The sequence below is a fragment of the Choloepus didactylus genome, chromosome 3 (assembly GCF_015220235.1).
Source record: "Choloepus didactylus isolate mChoDid1 chromosome 3, mChoDid1.pri, whole genome shotgun sequence".
NCBI lineage: Eukaryota > Metazoa > Chordata > Mammalia > Pilosa > Megalonychidae > Choloepus > Choloepus didactylus.
The window spans coordinates 94,878,265-94,905,007 of NC_051309.1; the positions used below are offsets into that span (position 1 = coordinate 94,878,265).

Sequence of the window (26,743 nt, forward strand, 5' to 3'; positions counted from 1 at the left end):
GAGTGGTCAAGAAAAGCTGCTCTGGAGGAGGTTTCCTGCTTTTGTGACTTTATACAACTCAAACAAACTTCCTGTATCTCAGTTCCTTATTTATAAAAGGGAGGAATTAGACCCACTCTCCAAGGTCCCTTCTAGCTTTAACATACTCTGGGTTGGTTGTTTAATGACATGAATCCAAGATGAAATGCAAACAGTTGTTTTTCAACCTTGGACAGTAGGCAGATTAGTATTTGTAGCCAAAGCAAAGAAATACAGAGGAAATATCTGAGGCCTGATTGTGGGAAGCACTGTTTCTTACCAAGGCATTAAGAATTTATCTCTAAATATTAGGATACTGTTGGAGATTTTAAGCAGCAGAGCATGGTGAAAGGGAATATGAGGCTGGCAATATAACGTGCAGAGAGGTTACAGAGGGAAACATGGAGGCAGGAAGACCACATAGGAGACAACCTGTGAGGAAGTGATGAAGGCCTGGAGAGAAGGGTGGCTGAACGACAGTGTCCCAAACTTAAAGGTATCCCTGACAATCTTGTTTATTCTTTTCTAGGCAAACTCTTTTTAGTGTATGAAGATCAAATTTGGTACTCTTCTTGAGTTATCAGAATTTCTGGATTTCTAAAGTTAAGTGTGTTTTATAGATGTATCAACTTGTTAAAATCAGTTCCTGGTTGCTATTTTAGACAGATCCTTAGGGTCCTTCCCCTTCCCCCCACCTTCTGGCTCCCGGAGTAGCCACAAAGTATTAGCTTTATAGGTTAAGTGAGCTAAGGTATAACAAATAGACTCCCCAGTGCCCAATCAGTGCCCTGAAGAACAAGAAGTTAATTTCTTGCTCACATAAAATTTCAAAAAGGGCATGCCACGTTCACAGCAGCTCTCCTCTATATGGTTATTCGGGTACTCAGGCTCCTGCCTTGTGTGGCTCTCCCAGGGCCCAGTCATTGTCTGCATGGTTGAGGCGGAACTGCCACATCCAGGTTTTGCTGGAAAGAAGAGTGTGAGGGAGGCTCTCAGCTGCTGTTTCCTTCAAGACTTCATCCTGGAAATGGCCCACTTCCCCATACATTCCGCTGACAAAAATCCTAGTCACATGACCAAGAGTAACTGCAAGAGAGGCTGGAAAATGCAGCCGTGTGTGTGTGGGGGGGGGGGGGGAGAAAGGGATTTTGATAGACAACTAGCAATCTCTGCCACATTAGTGATGGGGTGCAAGTGATATAAATTTGCCCTTATTTTTCCTAACATGATTTCTCTGGACTTGACATTGAGCTTGGTGTGCAGTTGGTATTTGATAAGTAGCCCTCCAACATGGACTTAATCACCATATTATTTTGCCATAGTCTATTTAACCTGCATTTCCCTGCCTTCCCTTTAATGTCTAAAGAAGAGCATATTCAGTTATTGGGAAGGTTGTTGAGGCATAAAAAGATCCATGCTTTCAAAAAGACTGAAAAAGTGTAGATGGCACCACACAGAGACTGCAGATATCCAACCCACCACTCCTGGTTGCAGCTCGAGAGTAAATGTCTGGAAGCTTCAGAATTCAGTGTTATTACCAGCAGAGCATTATCTTTGATTACAGGTTCTCAATCAGGAGCGATTTTGCCCCCACCCCAAGGGAATTTGACAATGCCTGGAGACATTTTTGGTTGTCAAAAGTCGAGGAGGATGCGGGGAGTTGTGCACCTGATATCTACTAGATAGAGGTCAGGGATACTGCTAAACATCCTACAATGCAAATGACAGCCCTCCAAAAGAAAAAATTATCCGGCCCCAAATAGTAGTGTGGAGGTTGAGAAACTCTGCCGTAGATTGATAAATTGAATAGGAACTAATAAATTATGGCCCATATTTTTATAACTGTACTATTAATTATAGCTCATCGTTGACAATATGGTTCACTGTTTGTGTTGTATAGTTCTTTATTTTGTTGTTTTTTAAATTTTTATTCTAGTAACATATATACAACCTAATATTTTCCCTTTTAAATGCATTGAAATAGAAAATTCAGTGCTCTTAATTACATTCACAATGTTGTGCTACCATCCTCACCATCTATTACCATAATTTTACAATCAACCCAAATAGAAACTCTGCACAACTTGAGCATTCACTCCCTACCCCCACCATGTTCCCTGGTAAACTATATTCTAGGTAGTCAGAATCTATGGGTTTGCTTATTCTAACTGTTTCATATCAGTGAGGTCATACTTTTTTGCATGTATGTGAGTGTCTGGCTCATTTCACTCAACATGATGTCTCCAAGGTTCATGTTGTCACATAAATCAGAACTTCATTCCTTTTACAGCTGAATAATATTCCATCATACATATATACTACATTTTATTTACCCATTCATCAGTTGATGGGCACTTGTTTGCTTCCATCTTTTGGCAATTGTGAATAATGCTGCTATGAACATCAGTGTGCAAATGTCTGTTCGTGTCCTTGCTTTAAAGTCTTTTGGGTATATACCTAGAAGTGGGATTACTGGATAATATGGTAATTATAGTCTTAACTTTCTGAGGTACTGCCAAACTGTCTTCCACAGTGGTTGGACCATTTTACATTCCCACCAGCAATGAAGGCGTGTTCCTATTTCTCTGCATCCTCTCCAATGAAATTTTCCATATTTTTAATAGTAGCCATTCTACTGGGCATGAAAAGGTATCTCATTGTGGTTTTGATTTGCATCTCCTTAATAGCTAGTGATGTTGAGCCTTTTTTCATGTGTTTTCTGGCCATTTGTATATCATCTTTGGAAAAATGCCTATTCAAGACTTTTGCCCATTTTTTAAGTGGATTGTTTGTCTTTTTATTATTGAGTTGTAGGACTTCATTATATATTCTGGATATTAAACCCTTACTGGATATGTAGTTTTCAAATATTTTCTCCCATTGAGTAGGTTGTCTTTTTACTTTCATGATGCAGTCCTTTGAGATGCAAAAGTTTTTAATTTTGGTGAGTTTCCGTTTTTCTACTTTTTTTTTTTTTTTAAGTGTTTGTGCTTTAGGTATAAAATCTAAGAAACTCAAGGTCCTGAAGATACTTCCCTATATTTTCTTCTAGGAATATTATAGTTCTTGTTCTTATATTTATGTCTATGATCTATTTTGAGTTGATTTCTGTGTACCATGTGTGGTATGGGTCCACTTTCTTTCTTTTACACATGGAGATTCAGTTTTCCCAGCACCATTTATTGAAGAGACTGTTCTTTTGCCATTGAGTGGACTTCACATCCTTGACAAAAATCAGTTGACCATAAATGTGAGGGTTGATTTCTGAACTCTTAATTTGATTCCATTAGTCTACATGTCTGTCCTTGTGCGAGTATCATGCTATTTTGATTACTGTGGCTTTGTAATAAGTTTTAAGATCAGGAAGTATGAGTACTCCAACTTTATTCTTTTTCAAAATGGCTTTGGTTATTCAGAGCCCCTTACCCTACCATATAAATTTGATGATTGGCTTTTCCATTTTTGCAAAGAAGACTGTTGGGATTTTGGTTAGAATTATGTTGAATCTGTAAATCACTTGGGGTAGAATTTACATCTTATTTATATTTAGTCTTCCAATCCATAAACACATAATGTCTTAACATTTATTTAGGTTTTCTTTGATTCTTTCAGCAATGTCTTGTTTTCTATGTACAAGTCCTTTACATTCTTCGTTAGATTTATTCCTAGATATTTTATTTTTTTGGTTGCTATTATAAATGGAATTTTTTCTTGATTTTTTCTTTGGATGTTCATTACTAGTATATAAAAACACTACTGATTTTTGGGTGTCAATCTTGTATAACCCCCCAACCCCCCAACCCCACTTTGCTGAATTCATGTATTAGTAGCTTTGTTGTGGATTTTCCAGGGTTTTCTGAATGAGGATCATGTAGTCTGCAAATAGGGAAAATTTTACTTCTTCCTTTACAGTCTGGATGCCTTTTATTTCCTTTTCTTGTCTAATTCTATAACTAAGACTTCCAGCATAATGTTGAATAACAGTGGTGACAGTGGGCATCCTTGTCTTGTTCCTGATCTTAGAGGGTAATCTTTCAGTATTTCACCATTGAGTATGATGTTAGCTGTGGGCTTTTCATAGATGCCCTTTATCATGTTGGGGAAGTTTCCTTTTATTCCTAGTTTTCTAAGTATTTTTATCAAGAAGTAGTGCTGGATTTTGTCAAATGCCTTTTCTCCATCAATTGAGATGTTAATGTGGGTTTTTTCCCTTTGTTCTGTTAATGTGGTATATTACATTTTTTATTTTCTTATGTTGAACCACCCTTGCAAACTGGAATGACTCCCACTTGATCATGGTGTATAATTCTTTTGGTGTGCTGTTGGATTTGGTTTGCTATTATTTTCTTGGTGATTTTTGCATCTATGTTTATAAATGATATTGTCTCTAGTTTTCTTTTCTTGGGGTATCTTTATCAGGCTTTGGTATGAGGGTGATAGTGATCCCATAGAATTGGTTAGGGAGGGTCCCCACCTCTTCAATTTTTAGAAGACTCCCTGTATTTTTTAATCTAAAACTTCCTCCATCACTTCTCTCTTTATCTTTTTTATCTGCACTATAATTTTGAACAAATGAGATATTGTATTTTCATTATTGTGGTGATTTTTTGAGGGGGGTGCTTCACTTTGAGGTTTGCGGTGAAGCTATTTTAGTAACAGAATTCATGCAGTCAACACACATTTATTGAGAGCCTCCTTTATTCATTCTCTGTACTCATTGAGGAATAATACAAGGTCCCAATTCTTGAGGAGCTCAGACATAGTAGAGGAAACAAGGTGTAAGTAAATAATTGCAGCATCAGTCCCCAGGTACAGGAGGGGCCCAAAGAAGGGAGGACTAACTCTACCTGGAGGAGCCTGAGAAAGCTTCACAAAGGAAATGAAACTTAAATTAAGTTTTGAAGAATGAGGAGGTAATTCAAGGAGGGAAAAATAGCAGAAGCAAGACCACCCATGGACAAGGCTGTAACCCTCTCTTTGAAATTGCTACATTTTCCTGTAGGCATTTGGAGCCAGTGGGGGCTTTAAGCAGATGACTCATCTGATTATATATCATATGTCAATCTGAAGATTACTCTAGTTGGAATCTAGAGGATGGCGTGAAGTAGATAGTGATGGTTGCTAACTGGTCATCCAGGAGAGGGTTTATGAGGGCTTCAACCAAGACAGTGTGAGCTGGGATGGAAGGAAGCTGGATTAAAGAGAGAAAAAAACCATCAGGATTGTGGAACCAACTCAGTGTGAGGGGTAAGAGGAGGGTCTATTCTAGGTTGAAATCCAAATTTCTGGCTTGGTGCCATGAACCTAAACAAGAAGAAAAGGAAAACTTCAGTTTGGGACATCTGAGTGTGTGAGCTGTCTGTGGAACAGGAAGGTGGAAATGGCGATTAGCTGTGACATATACTTGTACCTTAAGAAAGGGCTGGCTGAGAATTTGAGCCTCGGGAGTCAATATTGTATAATGTATTACCTGACTCTTCCTATGGAAATGGATCAATAGTAATGAAAGTCACTTCTTCCACACTTTCTAAAGATGAACCTGCAATTCCAATGAATATTGGCAAGGTTTGTACTCATCTTCCTCAACAAGGCCCACATGTCTTAGCATTAAAAAAAAAGTTTTCTTTTACAATTTAAGTGCACTGAGTATTTGTTCAGGCTATTCATGACTGATTAAAACTCCATATGGATTTGGGTCTGTCATGCCAAGGTCTTGGCCAGCTGGATGTTAGAGTAAGACATTTTACAGATTTGGTCTTGTATCTGAAGATGTAGATATGCCTCTTCAAGGAGTCCAATTGCTTTACAAGTAATATTTCTAATTTCCAGGACAGCCCCACAAAGATGGTACTCTAATTCCCATTTTCAGATGAGCATTAGGTAAGTTCTCACAGCTAAGTAGCTGAGCCCTCCTTTGAACACAAATCTGACTCCAAACCCCTCATTAGCACCATATCATAATCAATAAATCATAGGTATGTAGAATATTTCAGAGGTACAGGGTTACTGTGAGGCAAAAGACCCTCACTATTATGTTGTCTAAGATTCCTCAAAACTTTTTTAATATGAAGACAACAGGATGTAGAAAGAGGACACCATTGTCTTTTAATGCCTGCTCCTTCTAGAAGAGAAAAAGAAAATGAGAAACTTTGGCTAGCTAAAATTAAGTCTTGATAATTTCATAAATTCAGTTGTATAAGCTGTCTTTTTGGATCATCCATAAGGAGTTTTAATGTCAGGCAAACTGAGGCATCTCCAGCCACCTCTTACCTGCTGTGTATGGAAGAACTTAGAACTCATATAAGTTTAAAAACATTTGGAACTGAGATAGTTGCAGATGAGATGAGATGATATTTGGGATTTGCTTCAAAATAATTGTGGAGGAATGATGAGGGTTTAGATGAATCAGGTTTGGCCTGGAGTTGATAATTGTTGAAACCAGGTGATAGATACATGGAGGTTCATCATACCATTCTATTTTTATATAAATGTGATATTTTCCAAAATAAAAAATTTTTAAAAACATTTAGATAAAATAGTTGCAAAAATGTTATTATTCAAAATGAATTATGTTTGAGATGTCTTTTGTGTTTTGGATAATCCATCTCAGAGTTCTCCTATATTCATATTAAAAAGTAATAAGGTACAGAGAGTACAGTGTTTAGATGATGTGCTCTGCCTTTGGGCCCCGGCATTAGCTAAGCACCCTCTTAATTACGGAAGGAAATTGGATAACTCTCTGGTGTCCGCCTCATTCTGCCTTCTCCCTAGAAGCTGGGGACTCCTTATGTCCTAAATATGGGTGCTTAGAGGGGAAGTTACTCTCACCACAACTAGGACAATTGTGCAAAAGAGACAACAGTTGATTTTGAAGAATGCTGCTATTTGGTCCTGCATTTTATCCTTAACTATTCTTACCTTATCAGCCGTGCTGAACATGGGATACAGTTAACCGTAGGGCATTGGTGGATACAGTCATTTCTCACCCATCAGCCTGTAAAGAGGTCCCTGTGTCCTAAGATATACTGTACATACATACCAGTATGTGGGAAAGTTGGATGAAATTTTTTAAACAATAGATATTTGAGGGGGTATATAGAGTAATTTAGAAAAAGCAAATATATAAAAATCCATTATATAAAAATACAAATAATGGGACTTTGTTTTTGTTTGAAATGCTTCATTCAAGGGATAGAATTAAATTGCCATAGACTATGATAAGTTTAGCTTGAGTAAAACTTAATAGGCATTTGTTTTTTCTATTTATAGGCCAAGCAATACCATTTGTAAAGATTAAGGACCGTGACTATTTCTTAGTACACAGTTGTTTATAAGCCAGGGGAAAGAATGACGTTGCTGAACTGTGGGATGCAGGGTAACAATATTTGTTCTGATGGTAAAGAGACTAGTAATCTCTACTTTCGTATATATTTTAGGCCTGGCCTCCAAAAGAAATATACCCAGATAAATGGTGTGGTTGTGTCCAGGACTACTGAGTCTAATCATTGGCTGCCTCTATGTTATTTTGAGTTGTAATTTTCCATGTCATCTAAATTTGTAATAATTCTTTAAGATGATAGAATTTCAGCAAACAGACCTTCTGCTCACTGCATTTCTTCTGAATGAGTAACTCCCCAACAACTACCAGATCTTGGCAGAAGCAAACCTGGTCATAAGTCATGTTCCACTTTCAGTGTGGTGAAACCTATGATGCGTAACACAGTGTCTTTGAATTCAGATGCTAACTTTTCTAAAGGAAACTTGGGAAGAAAAATAAAATAAAATGAAAAACTCAGATTTAGAAGTCAAACTAATGTATTATTATAAAAACTTAAAAAGCACATAAACACTAGTGATGAAGTCATTTCTTTGAAGTGAAAGAACATAAACCCTTTTTCCCTTTTCTCTGTGTGGCTTGATTGTGGCTTAGGCTGTGTGAGTTTAAATTGTAGAATGAGTTAAGGTTTGTGGAATAAAAGTATGAAGCAATCTGCAGATGCCAGACTGGTTTCCATTAACAGCCGACCTAATCGTATTGAAAGGATTGAGAAGTTTTCTTTTCCTTTTTTTTTTTTTTTTTTTAAATGTTGGAGGTTCTTCCCAGTAACCAGCACTGTGACTTCACCTCACTGTTCATTAACAGCGGTTTGGACGGCCACCACGTCTGTCTGCTGGCTGTGTCCAAATGCTGTGGTAACTGGCTCTCTCCAGCAAGCTCATGGAGGGTTATGTCATCTTTGTATAGCCAGCCAACACTTTTTCCATCTGCTAAGTTATAGAACCTGCCTACTGCTTTTACTACTTTTTTTTTCTTTTGGCTTTTATATTTTGTCTGAAGAAAGAACAAGAAGTTGGATGAGTTATTTCTTTAATTTAAAAATTATATGCTCATTGGCTCTTAAAAAAAAAAAAACTGTTAAGCTAAGCACACTTAGTGTGGTCAGTCACCAAGTTATCGAGTTTCTTGATATGACAAAGACGGGTACAAAACAGAGCTTTTATGCCAGCATGTTGAGCTTGATGGATGTTTCCATATTGACGTGATGCTCCAGCCAGGACTTCTTTTCATCAAGGATGAACCAACAGGTATCATCTATTAAATAGTCACATCGTGCACTTAACTGAGTTTAGTAATAGTATGATTACCCGGTGGTATCCTCTCCCAAATAGGAGGAACTGATGTGTTACGCCCCATTGCTTAATCACCTCTTTTAGTTTGCCCTCATTTGCTGTTCTCCATAAATTTTTGCTAAGATAATTGCTAATGAGTTTGGAAAATTAGAAAATGATCAGATCTTGCCCTGTGTTTTGCACTTTGGGGGGACAATAGAGGCTAATGTATTCTTAAAGAAAAAGTACTCCTGTTAAAACAATTTCTCAGTTGCCTTCAGAATATGCTTAAAAAAAAAAATGGAGAAATTTCCCTTAAAGGTTGTACTTTTGATTTTATGTTTTTCCCTTTTGCCATTCATAAGATATTTTAAATAAAATGACATTTTCCCTTTTTTTCCCATTATTGTTTTAAAGGTCTCTGGGGAACAAGACTCACAGAGGAAAGCAATACTAACCGAGAGAAGTACCTTAAAAGTGTTTTACGAGAACTGGTCACATACCTCCTTTTTCTCATAGTGTTGTGCATCTGTAAGTAGAATATTTCCTTCCACTAATGGAAAACTTTTTAAAATATTTGACCTAGCAAAACCATAATTAAAAGGAAATGTCTAATGCCCCAGAAGGGTCAATGCAGAATCCTCTTCTTAGCTTTGTTTTCAATTCCGACTTAGAATTTGGCAAAGTTCTCTTCTATATACTGGTAAAGATTCATTAAAATTCAGTATTTTCTGAATGCTAGTGCATTGTCAGTTGTGACCATTTTCACCATGACATGCTCATGGCAACCTCCAGACATCAAGTGAAAACCAAGTAAAAGGATTTTTGCATCAGATTTCTTAATAAATACAGTGTCACTATTATTACATGAATTAGTGCAAAGCCTACATGGGAATTGTCAACAAAATGACTTTCTGGGTTTAACTTTTGGGAAATACATATAATGTTGCCTATTATTGCTTTTATTCATAATTGAAAATTCCTGTCTTTTGGATTTGGATATGTTCTGTCAGTGCCTTCATTCAAATTAATAATTTCTTCCAAATCTTCAGTCATTGCAGTGCTTCACTCTGCAGGAAACATTTGCTCCAGACCCATCTCTTTCTTCCTTCTTTCTTCTTTCAATCTATCACTGCATCTTCTGCTGAGGTTGGGGAGGAGTGAGGGAAGAAAGCCTTAGTTCAAATGAAACTAGTCTTGGAAACCGTTTGCCTCAAGTCACAGACAATGGATTTACCCTCTGGATCACAGGGTGTTGAATGATGGTGTTCTATCGTGCCCCACTAAAACCCTTTATGAGAACAGACAAAGAAACACATATATGACCTCAGCACATCTTACTATACTCCTTCAAGAAAGGAATTCGTTCTTTTAGAGTACATTAAGAAAGGTTTCAAAAGTAACACCAACCTTGGAAAAAGTCTCCTGTTCTGTATATGGAGAGGATCAAAATCCAATCAATATGCCATTCTAGTCACATTAAAATTGACCACTTTGAATTTACTAAGGGCTAAAAGCGTCCTTAAAAACAATATTTTATTTACTAGATTTATAAAAATCTAACAAGTTTGTAAGTTGAGCATAAAAGATTAAGGTAAATTGAATTTTTTATTTGTAATTTTAATAAATTGAATACTGATTTATTTAATACCACACACAAAGTATTTACTAAAACTGGTAAACTCTTGATAAGCTTTAACAGGGTGTGTGTTTTTTAATTTGTACATTTTCTGAGACCTTGCCTACCCAAGTGGAAGCCTAAGAAAAATGAGGTTAAGCTAAAGATTTACACACACACACACACACACACACACACACACACACACATCCATTTTCTTGGTTTCTTCTCCAAACTAATTTTCTGAAACTCGCCACTAATAATTTAGGAAGGAAAGTCTCATGCTTTTAAAAATGCCATTACTTTTTTAAAAATATTATCTAAAACAGAATGCAAAGTGACCTATTCATTAGGTTAAAAGGTACAAAGCAAGAGATGGTATATGTTTAACTTCCAAGTTCTAGGCTGTTAGAGCTTAGAACACTGAGGTCAAGTTTGCCTGTATAGAAATGGTGCTTAAATATTAAACTTCAGTGACCTTAAATATTAACAGGTTGATTAGAATTAATATTAAGTTTTTTCAAGCGTTACACATGCACGTATTTTTTCTCATGAAAAATGTAAGGTTAGCCCTGTAAATCAGTGTAAAACTCCAGTGGTCCTCAAAGCTGCCTGTATATCTGAATCACCAAAGGAACTAAAAAAAAAAATTAGTTCTCTCATTTCTAATAAATCAGAACCTCCAAGAACTGTGTTTTCTAATAAAATTATTAAATTGAGCACCGCTAATCTAAGCCAGATAACTATACTAAAGACCTAGAGTGTTAGGAGACATGCCTGAAGTGAAATAAATTAGTGGTTTTTTTCCCTTTATTTTAGAATTTTTATGCCTTTTGTTCTTTCTCACACTAACCAAAATTTTCCTTATATCAGAAGTTACATATTTTACACAAATAAAATTTTATTTCCAGAATATTGTAGAATCTCTGATTAAGACCAAAGTCTTAGAAATCATATGACCACACTGCCACCCCAACCCTCCTTTCACAAATGGTCAGTCATCTGGCCTCTGCTTCAGTAAGAGTTCCAGGTTAAGGAACTTCCTTCTTTGAAATAGGGCATTTTATTTTCCTATGGCAGTGTTAGAAAATTCTTCCTTATGTGGAGTCAGAGAGTCTATCTTGCATAACTTCTCCTAGCTCCATCCTCTAAGCCCACCTATACCAAGTACCTTTTTCCTATCTCTTCCAATTCAGCCCTTCAGAAATTGGGAGGAAGACATCAGATTTCCCCCAAGTCTTCTCCAGGTTAAACCTTTCTAGTTCTTTCAACTGTAGACATGATTTTGAGTCACCCACATGATGGAACATCCCCCAGCACATGTTGTTTTTGAAGAGTCCCTTTAAAAGCATGGTAGCAGCTTAACCATTGAGAAGTAGAAGACGGGAGCCATGAGCTCCTCATTCCAGACACTGCGCTGTGGTTCATGCATCATAAGAGCATCTGATGCTTGGGCCTGCCTCATCATAGAAATGATTCTTTAGTTTCTTCACCAAAAACAGTAAAGCACTGTGTTCCCCAGGTAGTATGTGAGCACTTTTTCCTGGATCCATTCAGCCCTGCCTGTTAAATGTCATCTCACTAGGATCTGCTCATCGTTCTAATTTGTTGAAATTATCTTAAGTCTAGATTCACTTATCTCACGTATCAGCTATTCCTCTCAACTTCACATTATCAGCAGAATTGATGTCATCAATATCCTTATCTTAGAAAATTAGTAAATCAAAAAAGATTGGTCCAAGACATCAGTCCATTAATCAAGCTCTTTGAGGAGAGTTCACATAAGTATATTGTTATCCAGCTTAAATTGTACATGAAATGGGATAATAGGAAAGAATTTTTCAAATACCTATCTGAATAACTCAATCCTTCCTCTGATCTGTCACCTATTTGACCACCTTTACAAGGAAATGAATATTCTTATGCATTATATAGATACCCCTTTTTAGTTTTTAGTGTATTGGAATAGCTAGAAGGAAATACCTGAAACTGTTGAACTGCAACCCAGTAGCCTTCATTCTTTTTGTACCCTCTGTTTATTTTTAGACAGTTTTATTCACACACAATATATTCCCTCTTAAGTAAACAATCAGTGGTTCCCTATACAATCACACAGTTATACATTCGCCATCACTGTCTATATGAGGACATTTCCATTTCTTCCACAAAGAAAGAGGAAGAGGCAAAGAAAGAAAAAAAAAGAAAAAGAAAAAAATTACAACTAAACAGCAACAAAAAAAATAAAATTAAATGAAGATTAAATATAATAAAAGGTCAGACAACAACACCAATGCCAAGAATCCCACACCCCTCCCTTATATCCCCCTCTTATAGACATTTAGCTTTGGTCTACTGCCTTTATTACAATTAACAGAAGCATATTACAATGTTACTGTTAACTGTAGACTCTAGTTTGCATTGATTTTATTTTTCCCCAATACCATTCCATTTTCAGAACCTTGCAAAGTTGACATTCATTTGTTCTCCCTCATGTGAAAGCATTCTTCTATTTATACATTTAATCACAATCATTGATCACTCTAGGCTTCTCTAAGTTATACAATCCCAGTCTTTATCTTCTATCCTTCCATCTGGTATCCTACATGCCCCAACCTTCCTCTTTCAACCAAACTCACAGTCCTCTTTGTTCAGTGTATTTACAATATTGTGCTACCATCACAAAGTATTGTGCTACATCTATGCAATCAATCCTGTTGAACATTCTGTACTCCTTCAGCATTAAATGCCTGATCTTTACACTCTATCTCCTCGTATCTTCATGTGTACAGTGGTGCTCTGTTTTCCACCCGTCAGAAAGACCTGGGTTTGTTTTAAAGCCCTGCTTTGACAGTTGGGTTGTCCATATTTCTCAGCCAAAACCGGGCTGGGTTTTTGTGCAGGGTATGTAGACTAGCTCCTGTGGTCCTAATAAAGGGTCTGAAGCATCTTTTTAAGTGTTTCTATTGCCTTGCACTTTCCGGACTGTCCAGCTGATGGCAGTGGTCAGTAACTTAATCATCCTCAGACACTGCTTTGCCTCTGACCACAGACTGTGTCTACACAGATGAGCTGAAACTGCAGGATTCCTATGTCCTCACTTTGCTGGCCAAAATCTGATTCAATGCAGGGCTACACCTGTGGCGGAGTACTCCCTCAGCTGACCCAGTACTGCAGCCATCCCCAAGAAAGGAAACGGCCATTGGTTGCTACCTCCCTCAAGGGTGGGGGAAAGGTTTCCAGACCCAGGGCTGGAAATGCAGTGTCTGTCCATGTTTTCTCAGTCTCTTTGTCCCTCACTGACCTTGGCCTTGAAATGTCCTCTCCTGTCCCCTGGGTCATCAAACAGTGGGGGTATGTCTCATTGCTGTGAGAGATTTTAAAATCTGTGTCCCTGGTGGGAGGGTACCCATCTTTCCCACACTGAGCCAGAGTGAGGGGGAGAGGAGAGGACCGGCTGGACTGGGACAGAAGATTCCTGCCTGATGTTTCTTCTCTTCAATTTGGGATCTGCAGGGTCCTTCCCCAGTCTATATCCTCCTCTAGAATTTCAAATAATTCAGAATTGTCCTTTTTTTCTTTGAATCTCTGGAGAGTTTTCAGTAGCTGTTTATGTTGCCATGTTGATGATATCACCCCTGTCCTTGATCCTTGAAGATGATTGTATAACTATGTAGCTTACATGGTGTGACTGTGTGACTGTGAAAACCTTGTGGCTCACACTCCTTTCCCATTATATGGACAGATGAGTAGAATAATAGGAACAAAAATTAAATGAATAATAGGGGGATATGGGATGTTTTGGGTGTTCTTCTTTACTTGTATTTTTATTTTTATTTTGGAGTAACGAAAATGTTCAAAAATTGATTTCAGTGAGAATGTACAACTATAAGATGGTACTGTGAATAAGTGACTGTACACTGTGGATGATTGTAGGGGATATGGATATATCTCAATAAAACTGAATTGAAAAAAGATAATATCCAAGTGAGAGAAAAAAAAAAAAAAAAAAAAGGAAGTGAGACTAACCAAGCATGATTTACTCCTAGCAAAAGCTTAGTGGCTCCTCATGATTGATTCCTTTCCCCTTGCTCAGAAGCCATCTTTGTAATTGCTAGTTCTAAAATCTTGCCAGCAATCTCAATATCAAATGACTAAGAATAACCAACTCATGACTCTATGATTAAATGAAATAATGTACTTAGCCCTCTACCTTACATGTTGAAAGTTCTTGATATGAAGTAGTTAGGAATCTGGAAGACATCTTGACATAATCGAAAAGTTTAGATTTTTTGCATCAGAGAAACCTGAGTTCAAATCTCAGTTCTGTCATTGACAAGCTGGGTAAACATGGCCAGTTATTTGATATCGCTGACTCTTTAAAATTCCTCATCTGTAAGATACTTATTTTGTGAAATAAGCTTCAGTGGCAGAGAGATTGCAAAAGGAGCTGAGAGGTCACTCTGGTGGGCACTCTTACGCACAATTTAGACAACCTTTTTTAGGTTGTAATGAATTGGAATAGCTAGCAGTAAATACCTGAAACTATCAAACTACAACCCAGAACCCATGAATCTTGAAGATGATTGTATAAAAATGTAGCTTATGAGGGGTGACAATGTGATTGAGAAAGCCATATGGACCACACACCCCTCTGTCTAGTTTATGGATGAATGAGTAGAAAAATGGGGCCCAAAAAAAAAAAAAAAAAAAAAGGCACCCAGTGTTTTTTTTTACTTTAATTGTTCTTTTTCACTTTAATTTTTATTCTTATTATTTTTGTGTGTGTGGTAACGAAAATGTCAAAAATTAATTTTGGTGATGAATGCAGAACTATATAATGGTACTGTAAACAACTGAATGTACGCTTTGTTTTGTATGACTGCATGGTATGTGAATATATCTCAGTAAAAATGAGTTAAAAAAAAAAAAGAAGAGACCTCGAAGGGAAAGGGTTAAAAAAAAAAAAGATACTTATTTTGAAAAACTGTTGTAAAGAAATAATACATGTAGAGATTTTAAGATGGTGTCAGATAATCATAATAAGAGCAAAATTCTTCCCAAAGATCCCTGACAATGGCTAAATTATCAATCAGTGGGTTCTAAGAACTTTAGGTTCTAATTATTTGGGCCCAGACTCCAGTTCATTTGAAGCCATGAAGTGCCCATCAAGGGTTCATTTCATTTCCACCTCACAAGTGTTAGTTCTGGCCCCCCTGTTTTTAAAATCACTCTACTTAAGACCAAGAGGACAGAAATAACATGGGAATTGAGTACTCCCACTTTCTTTGAAATTTAGCATTTATTCTTCCTTGAAACTTGAAGTTGCTTTGAATTCACCATCAAAGTACTTAACTACTATATATGGTTTAGTGTTATAAATATCTGTGGTATTTTATTGTGTGAGTTAGATGCTGAAGTAAGCAAAGGAATAAATAGTATTACAGAAGATCTTTGAAAAAATGCAAAGGAGGGTGTTTGGTGAATCGATCATAAAAAAAGCATTTGCCTCTTCTTTTTCTCTGCTCTTTCTACTCACTCTAAAAATTGTTCAAATCTCCTCGTAAACTTAAACACAATAATAGAAATCACAAAAGTTATTTAAGTCAAGATCATAGAAATGTAAATTTTCTGTATGTTAAAAAAAAATAGACTAAATAAAAAGGCAGAAAATAATTGTAAAGAATATTTACAAGAAATACCAAAAAAATACCATCATGAGTTAATGTTTTAACACGTGAAAACTACCAATCACTAAGACAAAGACTCAGACCTTTAAAATACAGGGTAGAAAAGATAGTATCTCACAGGGTAGAAAATATAATTGATTAGTATGAGAAACACTAACTTTAAACTCACTAGTATCTGAAGAAGTGATGAAACTAGAGACCTGAATAGCAAAATCATAACACAATGTAATGTATCCTAGGATAGGAAGAGCTCTTTTAAGAAGAAATCTATGTCTCCATTTCTTTATCTCTGGAAGAAAGAGACTCTGCCTTGTGTTCTAACAAGAGAAATGAATATTTTATTTTACATCCTTAGGATGAAAATCTAAAGATAGTTTGCCTAATTTGCAAGAGGATCTACACAGATTAAGTTGATTATAACAAGATCAGTAAAGTCAAGGACAGTGGGTTAGTGATCACACTGTTAATTAAGATTCTGACAGATCCCAGGTAGCTCTCCACAACAAGCATGTTCAGTCTTAGGATCACAAGTTGTGGGCCATGGGAAGTAACTATTCAGTTCTTCAGCTAAGGCAGGAAAGCTCATTTATCAAAGATAAACTGGTTGGACAAAACCTCCATCTTACTTTGACCAACCGAATTTGTATGGGTATTACTTTAAACTCAGCTTTACTTCACTTATGTAACTTTCTTTTCTTTATGTCTTCATGGTGTTTGATAGGTAAATATAAAATGTTCCCTCTTTTGTTTAAAGCAAAGGAAACACAGTACATGTCAACAGCCTTTATCCCTTCAAGGTTTCCATCACACCATGTGACTTACAATTTGCTTACTGAAATTTTAAACAAAACTAGATTTAAATGTTTGGGGATTTTAATAACTTTATTTCACCTCTCTTATTTATTCTGCAGTCTCACTTCTGCCTCCTGGAAGGCCCTAAACCAGGTCATTAGGGACCTGCTAGTTGCCAAGTTGACTGGGCTCTTTACAGCTTCTCTCTGGCATTTGGTTCCATGGCATTTGGCATTCTAGAAACTTCCCTCTTGGCTTCTGTGACTCCCTCTCTTTTGGTGTCCCTCCATGCTCTGTTCTTTCTTAGTTTTCTTTTTTCTGAAACCTGTTTCAAGAACCCATTCTCTGTGATCAGGCCTTTAGCTTTCTCTTTAGATGATCTTATATTCCATAGACACAACTTCAGCTAGCACTTGTTTGCTGGCAACTCCCAAGTCCTTCTCCCCAAATCTAGAACTCTCTCTTGAGCTAAAAACCATGGACCAGCTTCAAAGGGACATCTCCAATGGGATATTTCATAAGCATCTCATCCTTCACGTTCCAAATCTGCCCTCAGCATCCCACACATCCAAACTTGCTTCACTAATGTTCTCTATCTGGCGTAATGTTACCCACATGAATGCCGCACCCAAAACCTGGGCATCATCGTAGATGCTTTCCTTCACTCTCCTCCTGATCATTCGGCTCAACTGCATCTTTTTAGCATATCTCAAATCTGTCTTCTTTTTATACATCCTATTATCCCTATTTCTACCTTCATCATTTCTCTGCTGGGTTATTCACTTACTCATACATTCAATTGTGTAGTCATTTAATTAAAGCAGATTTACAGAACATTTTTTGAAAGCTGCTAGGTTAAGTCCACTGAATTAACTGACTACCAAGAAAGGAATTTTCTAAAAGGGGATGAGTCCAAAGGTTTGGTTATACCACATAAAAAGGGGAAGGAATGGAGGATCTGAATCTAGAAGCCTCACTTGAGGAACAGAGAAACTCGGGTTTAAACCTTTATTTCAAACAGACCATTTGGAATAGGGTGCCACTTTAACTCTCTTTGGGTGTACAATTTTGTGTTCATTTACTGTTCCAAGCCGCGAACACACCCCAACTTTGCTTTGGGAGGTCTTCCTTGTTCCTTTTTGAGAGACCAGTTTCAGATTTTTACCATTCTCCCTCAAACACATACTACGAGGCCGGAAAAGAGTTTTGTTTCACAGAGATTCCAAGGACTAGGCCACCTTTACCTATTATCGCGGAGCGCTCCAGGCCAGAATAGGGCAGATGTGGATGCTCCGGCCCACGCAAACCGGTCACGTGGCTGGCGCGCTGACTGCTGGGAGCGCCGTGTGCCCCTAGTCGTGTGCGGAGTCTGCGCACTCGGGTCTGACCGCTTTATTCCAGTGCTTTCCCTGACGAGAAGGAAGATCCTAACGCCGCGTAGGAGGGTGGTCTTGGGGTGGGACTGGAAGGATGATCGCTGTGAGAGTGTGATTGTGAGGCTGTGAGAGAGGACGGATGTTCTCTCTCTGAGTCTCTAGTGGGACTAAAGCACAAGTAGAGACGAGAGAAAAGGAGTGGGGGTGGAAAGCGAAGTAGAGGTAGGTGAAATGGCCTGAGGGGCCTGGATGGCGGAGAGTAAGAAGGCCCTAGAAGAGAAGAGTTGTGCAAGGCAAAGGGGTAGTGCTTGGTAATGACTTAAGTCACCTTAGGCATAGCCTGGGTCGTTTGCTGTGAATTGTGTTGGTCGTGGGATGACGACCGGCCTCTTAACCAGGCCTGGATATACATAAGCTGAGGCCTTAAGTAATGACAGAAAAATTAATTTACTTTTACAAAAACACAGAATTACTTACAACTTTCAATTTGATACATGTGAACATTCTATTACTTTCAGAAAGGAGAGCAGTGTAAAAGGGAGAAAGAGGAAGGAAGAAGAGAACAACCCTCTTGTTAGCTGTTCTGAAACTTTTCCAACTTCTTAGGGCAAAGTTTGCACCCCTGTGGATATATGGTATTTTATGAATATTAATATTATAGCATTTAAACTTGTAAATGTAGTGGTGGGAATGTAGAAATAAACACAATTCTTTCTCTATGGTTTGTTAGTGTTGTCTGTCTTATTTGTAAGCATATTATATATGCCTAATCTGATACATTACAGTAATCCAGGTCAGCATACCCCCCCCCCCGCTCCCAGAAAGAAAACAAACAAAAAAAGCACACACAAAAAAACCCGAACATAAAGTAAATTGATAACTTGAATGCAGATAGGGGTCTTCATCTGTAAGATGTAGAAACTATACCATTCTAGGTTCTCAAAAATTTTTCCTTAAGTCTAATACCTTTTCAGACTCCTAGGGAAAAAATCCTTCCAAATTTATGGGGAAATAATTTAAAAGTAAAAATTGAACTCCACGAAGTTAGGGTAGGACAGTGGAAAAAACTCAGAATAGAGATAGGGAGGAGATCTTCCTTTCAGTTGACCCAGGTTTACTTGTTTGACCTTGGTCAACAATCTCTGTCTCTGTTTACTCATTTGTAAACAAAGGAGATCGAGTTAGATTAACTGTGAGATCCACTCCAACATTAAGATTTTGCGAAGATAGAAGAATTCTACATGAGCCAGTCCTGAAACAAGGGAAGAGTGCCAAAGAGGCTAGTTTGGCTGGGTTTATGAAGAGGGGTAGTTGAAAATGACAAGCATAGTAAGTTGGCACCAGATGGGGTAGGATCTTGGTTGCTGTACCATGGAATTTGAAGTTACTCTGGAGGCATTTAATAGTCAAGGGAAGGTTTTTGAGTTAAGAGAGTACAGTAATCAGAGTTTTCAAAGATTACCCAGACAACAGTTGGTAGGATGAATTAGAGAAGTGAGTAGTTGAGTAGTTTAGGTAACTGGCAGATTAAGTGACAGACAGTAGGAGTGGAAAGAAAGGGAAGGGTTCAGGAGAGTGTAGCATGGAATTTGTGCCTAAATATGGTATTGTTCTAAACTTTGCAGTTCTTGCCTCCAGAATATGATGGCAAGTAACCTTGTGAAACTTCATACTAGAAGTTGCAAGAGACCAAGAGAGTTGGAGGTTAACTATATGCCGGTGAAAACTTGATCTTTTATTCTATTTTATGTACCTCTTAAATTTCTTCTATTTAAGAAAGCTGTATTGGTAAATGGAATTTAACTTAATTCCCAGAGCTAGAATTGTCCCAGCAGAAACTAATTTGACTCCAGGTATCTTTTCATGAATATAGGCTTCCAAGAAACTGTAAGGAAATTTCTTTATGGGTGTTTTTTACCATTTCTTTATGGTAATTTAAGGTGATTTTTTGTGACATGCATTGTTCACATACTTGTATCTGTCAGTTAATTCAGTCAACTTACCGAGCAGCTTTTAAAAAATACTTTGTAACATGCATCATTCACATACTTGTATCTTAGCCTCATTCGGTGTTTTAATGTGGATTGACCTGCAGTTTCAAAGAAGACACCTTAGACTTATGCCCAGTTACTTGGTCGTGGAAGAAAAAACAAAAGAGCATTATCTCATAAAACAAAGGTCAGTAACACCCCTCCTTAAAATCCAGGTACACAATCTTATACCTTAGCAAATTATATTTAACAGTTATATACATTATGAATGTTTTGGCCTATTTGCTTGTATTTAAATGTTATTTGTCTCTAAGACTTGGAAGTACTGTATGTGTATGTATTGTAGGCTGGTTGTCAAAGTATCGGTTGTTTTAAGCCCCTAGAAAACAAGTATTTGGTTTGTTAAACTTGATTTGCTAATGTTGTGAAATATAAGTCATTTAATAGATACTACAATAGCTGTTTATGGTGAAGTTAATGACACAGTGTTTAAAGGGTCCCAATCACTCTCTGGGGATGATGTCAATCTATGTTGAAAATTTCACAATCTCTAGTAAAATGGGGGGAGGTGGGGAAAGTTTTTCATGAAGCTAAATGTATTCACTTTAAAGGACTGTCCTTTATTCTGGCGCTATATCGTCCCTAATTCTTTTGGTCTTAGTGCCCTTTCATGAAATAAAAATATAGCGATTTGAAAAAAAGAAGAAAAAAAAAAAAAACAGATTTAGACCCTGTCCTTAAATGTGATAAGTGATGTGAAGGAAGACAATTGGGGGTTAAGTCATGAACACAGGTCTGAGGCGGGATAGTGCCCAGAACGTTCTGGAAGCTGAGTGAGGCCAGTAGGTAGAGAGAGTGCTGTCATGTGAGGATGGAAAGGGGGTCAGAGGCCAGACCCTGCAAGCCTGGTGGGCTCTGGTAAGGGGTTTACAGGGGGTGTGCGGGGTGGGGGGAGTCAGTAGAGAGTTTTAAGTAGGAAAGGAAAAAGATTCATTTGACTTTTAATGACATGACTTCAGGTGCCATGTGGAGCACGATTGGATGTGAATACTCTGGCTATGTCCAGACTTAAGGACTCCCAGACACTGCCTCCAGACTGCTGTTTCTAAGTCACCTTAAGTCACGTCATTCCTCCATTTAACATGCGGTAATCACCTCGCCTTCAAGATAGAGTTTAAAATCTTTAGAAAACAGACCAGCTTTTCAGTTTGCCATCTTTGTTTACTTCTTCAGACACGCAACTCCCTATAAACACTTGGTTCTTCAGCCACACCAAACCACTTAGGATTCTCTAAAAGTCCTGGGCCTATGCTCAGCTCCCTGCCTGCCTGTCTGGAATTCGCCTTCATCCTTCAAGATCAGCCCTAGAGTCAGATCCATGGAGAAGCCTTTACTGTGCCTGACTAAACTAGCCCCCTCTGAGCTGTGCTGACGCCCTGGCCCACCTCTGGCACTTCCCCCCCTAGACTGTCAGGACAAGTTCATGCATCTGTTTCCCTCACTGAGTGGAATAAAGGATGCTATTACATACGTGTCAGTGGCGGCACATATAGATTCTCACTGAAATTTGACAATTTTGCCCATTTTCGTTTTCCTCTTGTTCTCCGATACATCCACACAGTTTTCCTGATATGGCAACTAAAATTGTTCAGGCCTGGTAATTCTTTGATTTATGTATAAGTGGCATTTGTATACAATGATTTTAATTTATGGTGTTCAAATATATGCCCTTATTTATCTCCACAGCATCCCTGTGAGGACATGGTACAATGTAGAGCTAGAAGAAGTTAGATTTCCCATTCAAAGCGGTAGCTTCACTTTGTGACGGGTGACTTGAAATATTAGGACCAAAGCATCTTTGTTCTAATCTCTTTACATCTGGAGTATTTATATTTTTATGGCAGTTTTGATTTCTTCTTTGGCCCAAGAGTTACTTAGAAAAAAAATTTTAAAAAACTTCTAAATGGCTTCTGCATGTGTGTGTATGTGTGTGTGTTTATCCTTTTGTTAGTTTCTAGATTTGTGTTTTAAAAAACATTACCAGGTTAGTTTTTAATTTTAGAGATTTACTGATGTTCCCTTTGGTTCCTAGCATATTACCAATTTTTATAAACGTTCTTTGGATATTTGAAAAAGGATGGTATGATCTCTTTTGGTACGTTATAAAGTTTGATCTATATTCATTGTTACCTATTCAATTCAGACCTTTAAAATCCTTAGATAATTTTTGTCTGCTTTCTCTGTCAAAGACTGAGAGATGTAGGTTAGTTTCCAGCTATAATTGTGGTTTTGGTAACTTTTCCTTTTATTACTTGTAGATATTGCATTACTAAATTTTGGTGCTCTGTTATTCAATATGCATGAGTTCATTGTAGTTAAATCATTGTGTATTGTAACATTTACCAGTATACAATAACCTTTTTATATAACTCAATACTAACCTTTTAATCTCCTTTATCAGATGGTTATAAAACCACTTACACCCTTTTTAAAATATGTGCCTGATATATTTCTGTGTGTTCGTTCCTTTTATTTCTAAATTTATTTCAAGTGTGTCTCATAAAAATTAGAGACGCTTTTTTTCTTTTTTAACCAGTCTTTAAGACCCATTCACATTTCATGCTTTTATAGAATTTCTGTCATCTTATTTTTTTCCTTTCTTTTTTTAATGCTTCCCTATTATTTTCCATTTTTTTTTAATTACATTGGAAAGTTCTTTGCTTTTTTATTCTAATGGTTTGGAATTTACACAATAGATTTAATTCTATAGTCTCTTTTATTTGTTTTTAGTACTTCAACCTATATTTTGTTCAACAATAGTAAGAATAAAATAGTATCTGTTGGCTGTTTTGAAATGATAGACCATGATTTTAAGGCAGCTTTTGTTAGTTTATATGCTGGTTATTTGGTGAGACTGTTTTTATATTTTTTAATCTGGCTTATTTTACGGAAAAATGGGAGCCCAGGAGTTAAGACAAGGGCTAAATAGCAGAAGAAATATGAATATAGGATATGTGTGTTGTTTTTTTTTTTACCTTATATGTTTTAATATTCTCCTCTCCTTTCTGGTCCTCATTTAAGGTGATCTGTTTCATGGTGCAATTTTTTTTCCTCACAATTCAGTTCATTTAAAAGAGTGAATGCTATCTTCAAAATGGGCTTTCTCCATCAGAAGCTGACAGAAGTGATGTAGCAGTCTATTTCTATTGCATTTTACAGTGAACAAAATGTTTTCACATGTGTTTCTCCAGTTGAACCTGACAAAATCCCTAGGCATTGTTATTCTCATTTTCTAGATAACAAAACTCAAATTCAGAAAAGTTAAGTAGTTGTCCAAGATCCCAAGACCACAGTCATAAACATAGTATGACACACAGCAGACACTTCAACCCAAATTGTTCTGACTCCAAATCCATGGGGGCTTTGGCTATAAACTAGACTGAATTTGTGGTGTAGCTGACTCCTGGAGTGTATGGAGCTGTCACTCGAAGAAGTCCCGTGGGCCACCTCGGGACCTGGCGTGGAGCAGGGACCAAGTTAATGATTGCGGATCCCATGTCTGTTGGAATAACCATCCCTTGGAAACTTGATGACCTCCTTCTTCTGGATGTCCAGCAGGTGGTACTAGATAGCCAAGGGGATCTATTGCTGCCTCTTTCAGTGACACCATTAAAGACAAAACAGGCCCTGAGTATTTCAAAATCAAAAATCAATATTGATTGAACACTATAGTCTTGAACACTATAAAAAATACAAGAGGATATATTTTTAAATCAGTGGTTCAAATATGTATAGCTGCATACTTATACATAAGTATCCCATATTTATAAATAAAAAAAATTTAATTTATCCAAATTCCTTGTTCAACAACAACAACAAACCACAGGTAAAAAACTGCACAATGATCTGAATTACCAATGATTCAAATAAAATTCGAATTTCAAGTTAACTGAAAATAATCAACCTAAATAATTGTTTCATTGGCTTTGGGGAGCCTTTGCTACTACTCTTAAGTATCATATCACATTTGTTCCCTGGATTCACGTAGTACCTGTGTCCTTCATTATGAGGAGCTGAGTAAGCAGCATTGTCCCTGGGAACACTGTGAGGTCTTTGATGGCAGAGATCATGTCTTGATCTCTCATTCCATACATGTGAATGGATTAAAATTCTGATCTCTTAACTCTGATCTGATAAAGTTTTGGGAAGGGGCAGCTCATGTTACATTTGAAGAAGAGTGTACTTGTCCTAATTACGTTGGATCATGGGATGACAAAATAAAACAGGTGATGGAGCCTAAACTAGATGGACTGGAGAATATCCCTAACTCTCTAGATGCAGTACACAAATTGTGTTTATTATGTATATTTATTGCTTAATTGCTTGAGATGGATTCCCAAACATCCTCATGCTTAGATCAGTATTATCCACTCCTGTCTTTTATTAATCTTGATTTTCTCTAATGTTTGGAAGAGGATATTGAAGGAGAGATTTTACTAAATAGCATTTAATCCCCAAATCATTTACTATAAGGTTTTATAGTGCATTATATGATGTCTGAAGAGTCAGCCAAGTATTAAAAACCTGCTGGCTATTCAGAACTGTGTCAGAAGCTGTAGTCAAAAGAATTGCAAAACATGTTTCCTTCTCCTTGAAGATTTTTGCATATTATATCTGCATAAGACAGTATTTATTAAAGTGCTGAAATTTTTAATAGATGTGTAACAGCAATCCAATTAAGGAGGCAGAACTACGTTTATGGAACATTTTGTTGAGTGTCAGCCACTGTACTAGTTAATTTTCAGTTCTTATTTTTATTTAAGCACCAAAAAACCCTGTGGGATAGATAATTATGCCTGTCTTACCGTGGAGAAAACTAAAACTCAGAAAGTTTAAGCATCTTGCACAAGTCACATAGCAAGTAAGGGGCATGGCCAAGATTCAAATTCTGATCTCCTTTGACCCACTAATCCTATAACTTATCTTCCCACTTGCCTCCAGCACCATTCGGATAGGACTGGTAGAATCAGGGCAAAGAATATAGCTTGAATTAGATTTTCCTGTACAAGATTTGGTCAGTATGTGAGTAGCAGATATACCTGTATCAGTCAGGATCCTTGAAGGGAAGAGATGCTGTACTCAAAGTGGTAATTGAAGAAAGTTTGAGTGAAGGAATGGTTTTCAGAGGGGTGGCAGGGCTAAGGAACCGATGAGAGGAAATGAGGAGCCTCCTGGCGTGAAGGAATTAGGGAAAGTAATGGCATGGCAGAAACCCAGTGAGCATTATAGCCATGAGTGAAGAGCCTTCTGCCAGCAGCTGTGGCCAAGATTAGAAGATCCGCTGCCAAAGTGCACCCAGGTGGTAGGAAAATGGAGAGTAGGGTTGGAGAGACACACACGCGTGTGCACACACAAACATACTGCCACCACCACCACCACCACCACCACCACCATTGGCTGACACTCAGGAAAGCAAAAGAGGAAAGTGATTTAGCTGGTAGAGGTCAGTCTCAGGGCACAGAGCAGGCCAGAGTAGAATTGATCTGGGGACAAATCAAGGATGACCACACATGATATTGTAGGGACAGTAGGCAGCACGTGCGCAGTCGCAGGGAGAGGAGTCAGGCTTATGGGCTCTGTGGGGGCCAGTGCACATCAGCCCAGTTGACTTCAGGATCTGATCTAGGAGGTGGTGGGAGATGAAATGGAATAGCCATGTTGGAAGTCCAAAATATCAGGTGAAGGCACCTGACCTTAATTTGATGCATAATAATAAGTCACTTTTCTTTCACATAGGCCAATGTCAATATATTTGTTTTATGAGGCTGTATTAGCAAGAGAGATAGCGAGATAATCCAGAAGAATGTTGGGGTGGGAGTTGGGGTGGGAAGTGAGGATGAGAGCAGATCTTATGTGGCTTTTTGTTTCAAAAATAACCGTCCGTTAGGAATAATTCCCACATGGAGGGCATTATCAGGTATGTACAGGTGTGCGGTGTGTGCAGATGCCCTTTTCAGAGTTCACCTGGCTCTTTTCTGTGTTCCAGTGACCTATGGGATGATGAGCTCCAGTATGTACTACTATACCCGGATAATGTCACAGCTCTTCGTAGATACCCCAGTGTCCAAAATGGAGAAAACCAACTTTAAAACTCTTTCTTCGGTGGAAGACTTCTGGAAGGTATCTGCAAATTAAATTTGAAAGTACCTCCTTAGCCCTGAAAATTGTTCATTTGGCTTCATATGTTTAATGCAGCATTATCTACCTAGCCCGCTATGTGCTTAACTCTCTGTGAGATGTTCTGAGTTATGGTGAGTTGGTTTCTTTGTTTTTTAATTACTGTATTTCTCAAATAAAAAAACATTTCCAAACAAAATAAGGAAAAAAAAAGGGCGGGGGGGGGGGGACAAATGTCCTGAAATAACTTCATTCCTTCCAATATACTCCTACCATACAAAAAGTGAGTTGCTGAGTCGTCCTAAGTTATGGTTCCTACACTCAAAGAGGGGTCAGCCAACATTTGTTGAATGCCTTGCCCATGCCTCACCATCAGACTGTTTCATAACTTACCTTATTTAATCCTCGTAATAACCTTAAAAGGTAAGTACTCATGTCATGCCCCATGTTGTCAGTGGGGAAACCGTGATTTGG

At 37.6% G+C, this 26,743-nt stretch overlaps 1 protein-coding gene across 2 annotated transcripts in view; it reads left to right on the forward strand.

Annotated features, from left to right (window-relative positions):
* The window catches only part of LOC119529632 (polycystin-2), a 66,518-nt gene that overhangs the window by 2,795 nt on the left and 36,980 nt on the right, over positions 1–26,743 (forward strand). Inside the window, exons 2-3 of one of the 2 annotated variants that reach the window (XM_037830226.1) lie at positions 9,046–9,159; positions 26,139–26,272. In XM_037830226.1, coding sequence (XP_037686154.1) covers positions 9,046–9,159; positions 26,139–26,272 — 248 coding nt within the window. The remainder of the gene's footprint in view (positions 1–9,045; positions 9,160–26,138; positions 26,273–26,743) is intronic. The other variant, XM_037830228.1, reaches the window with a different exon arrangement.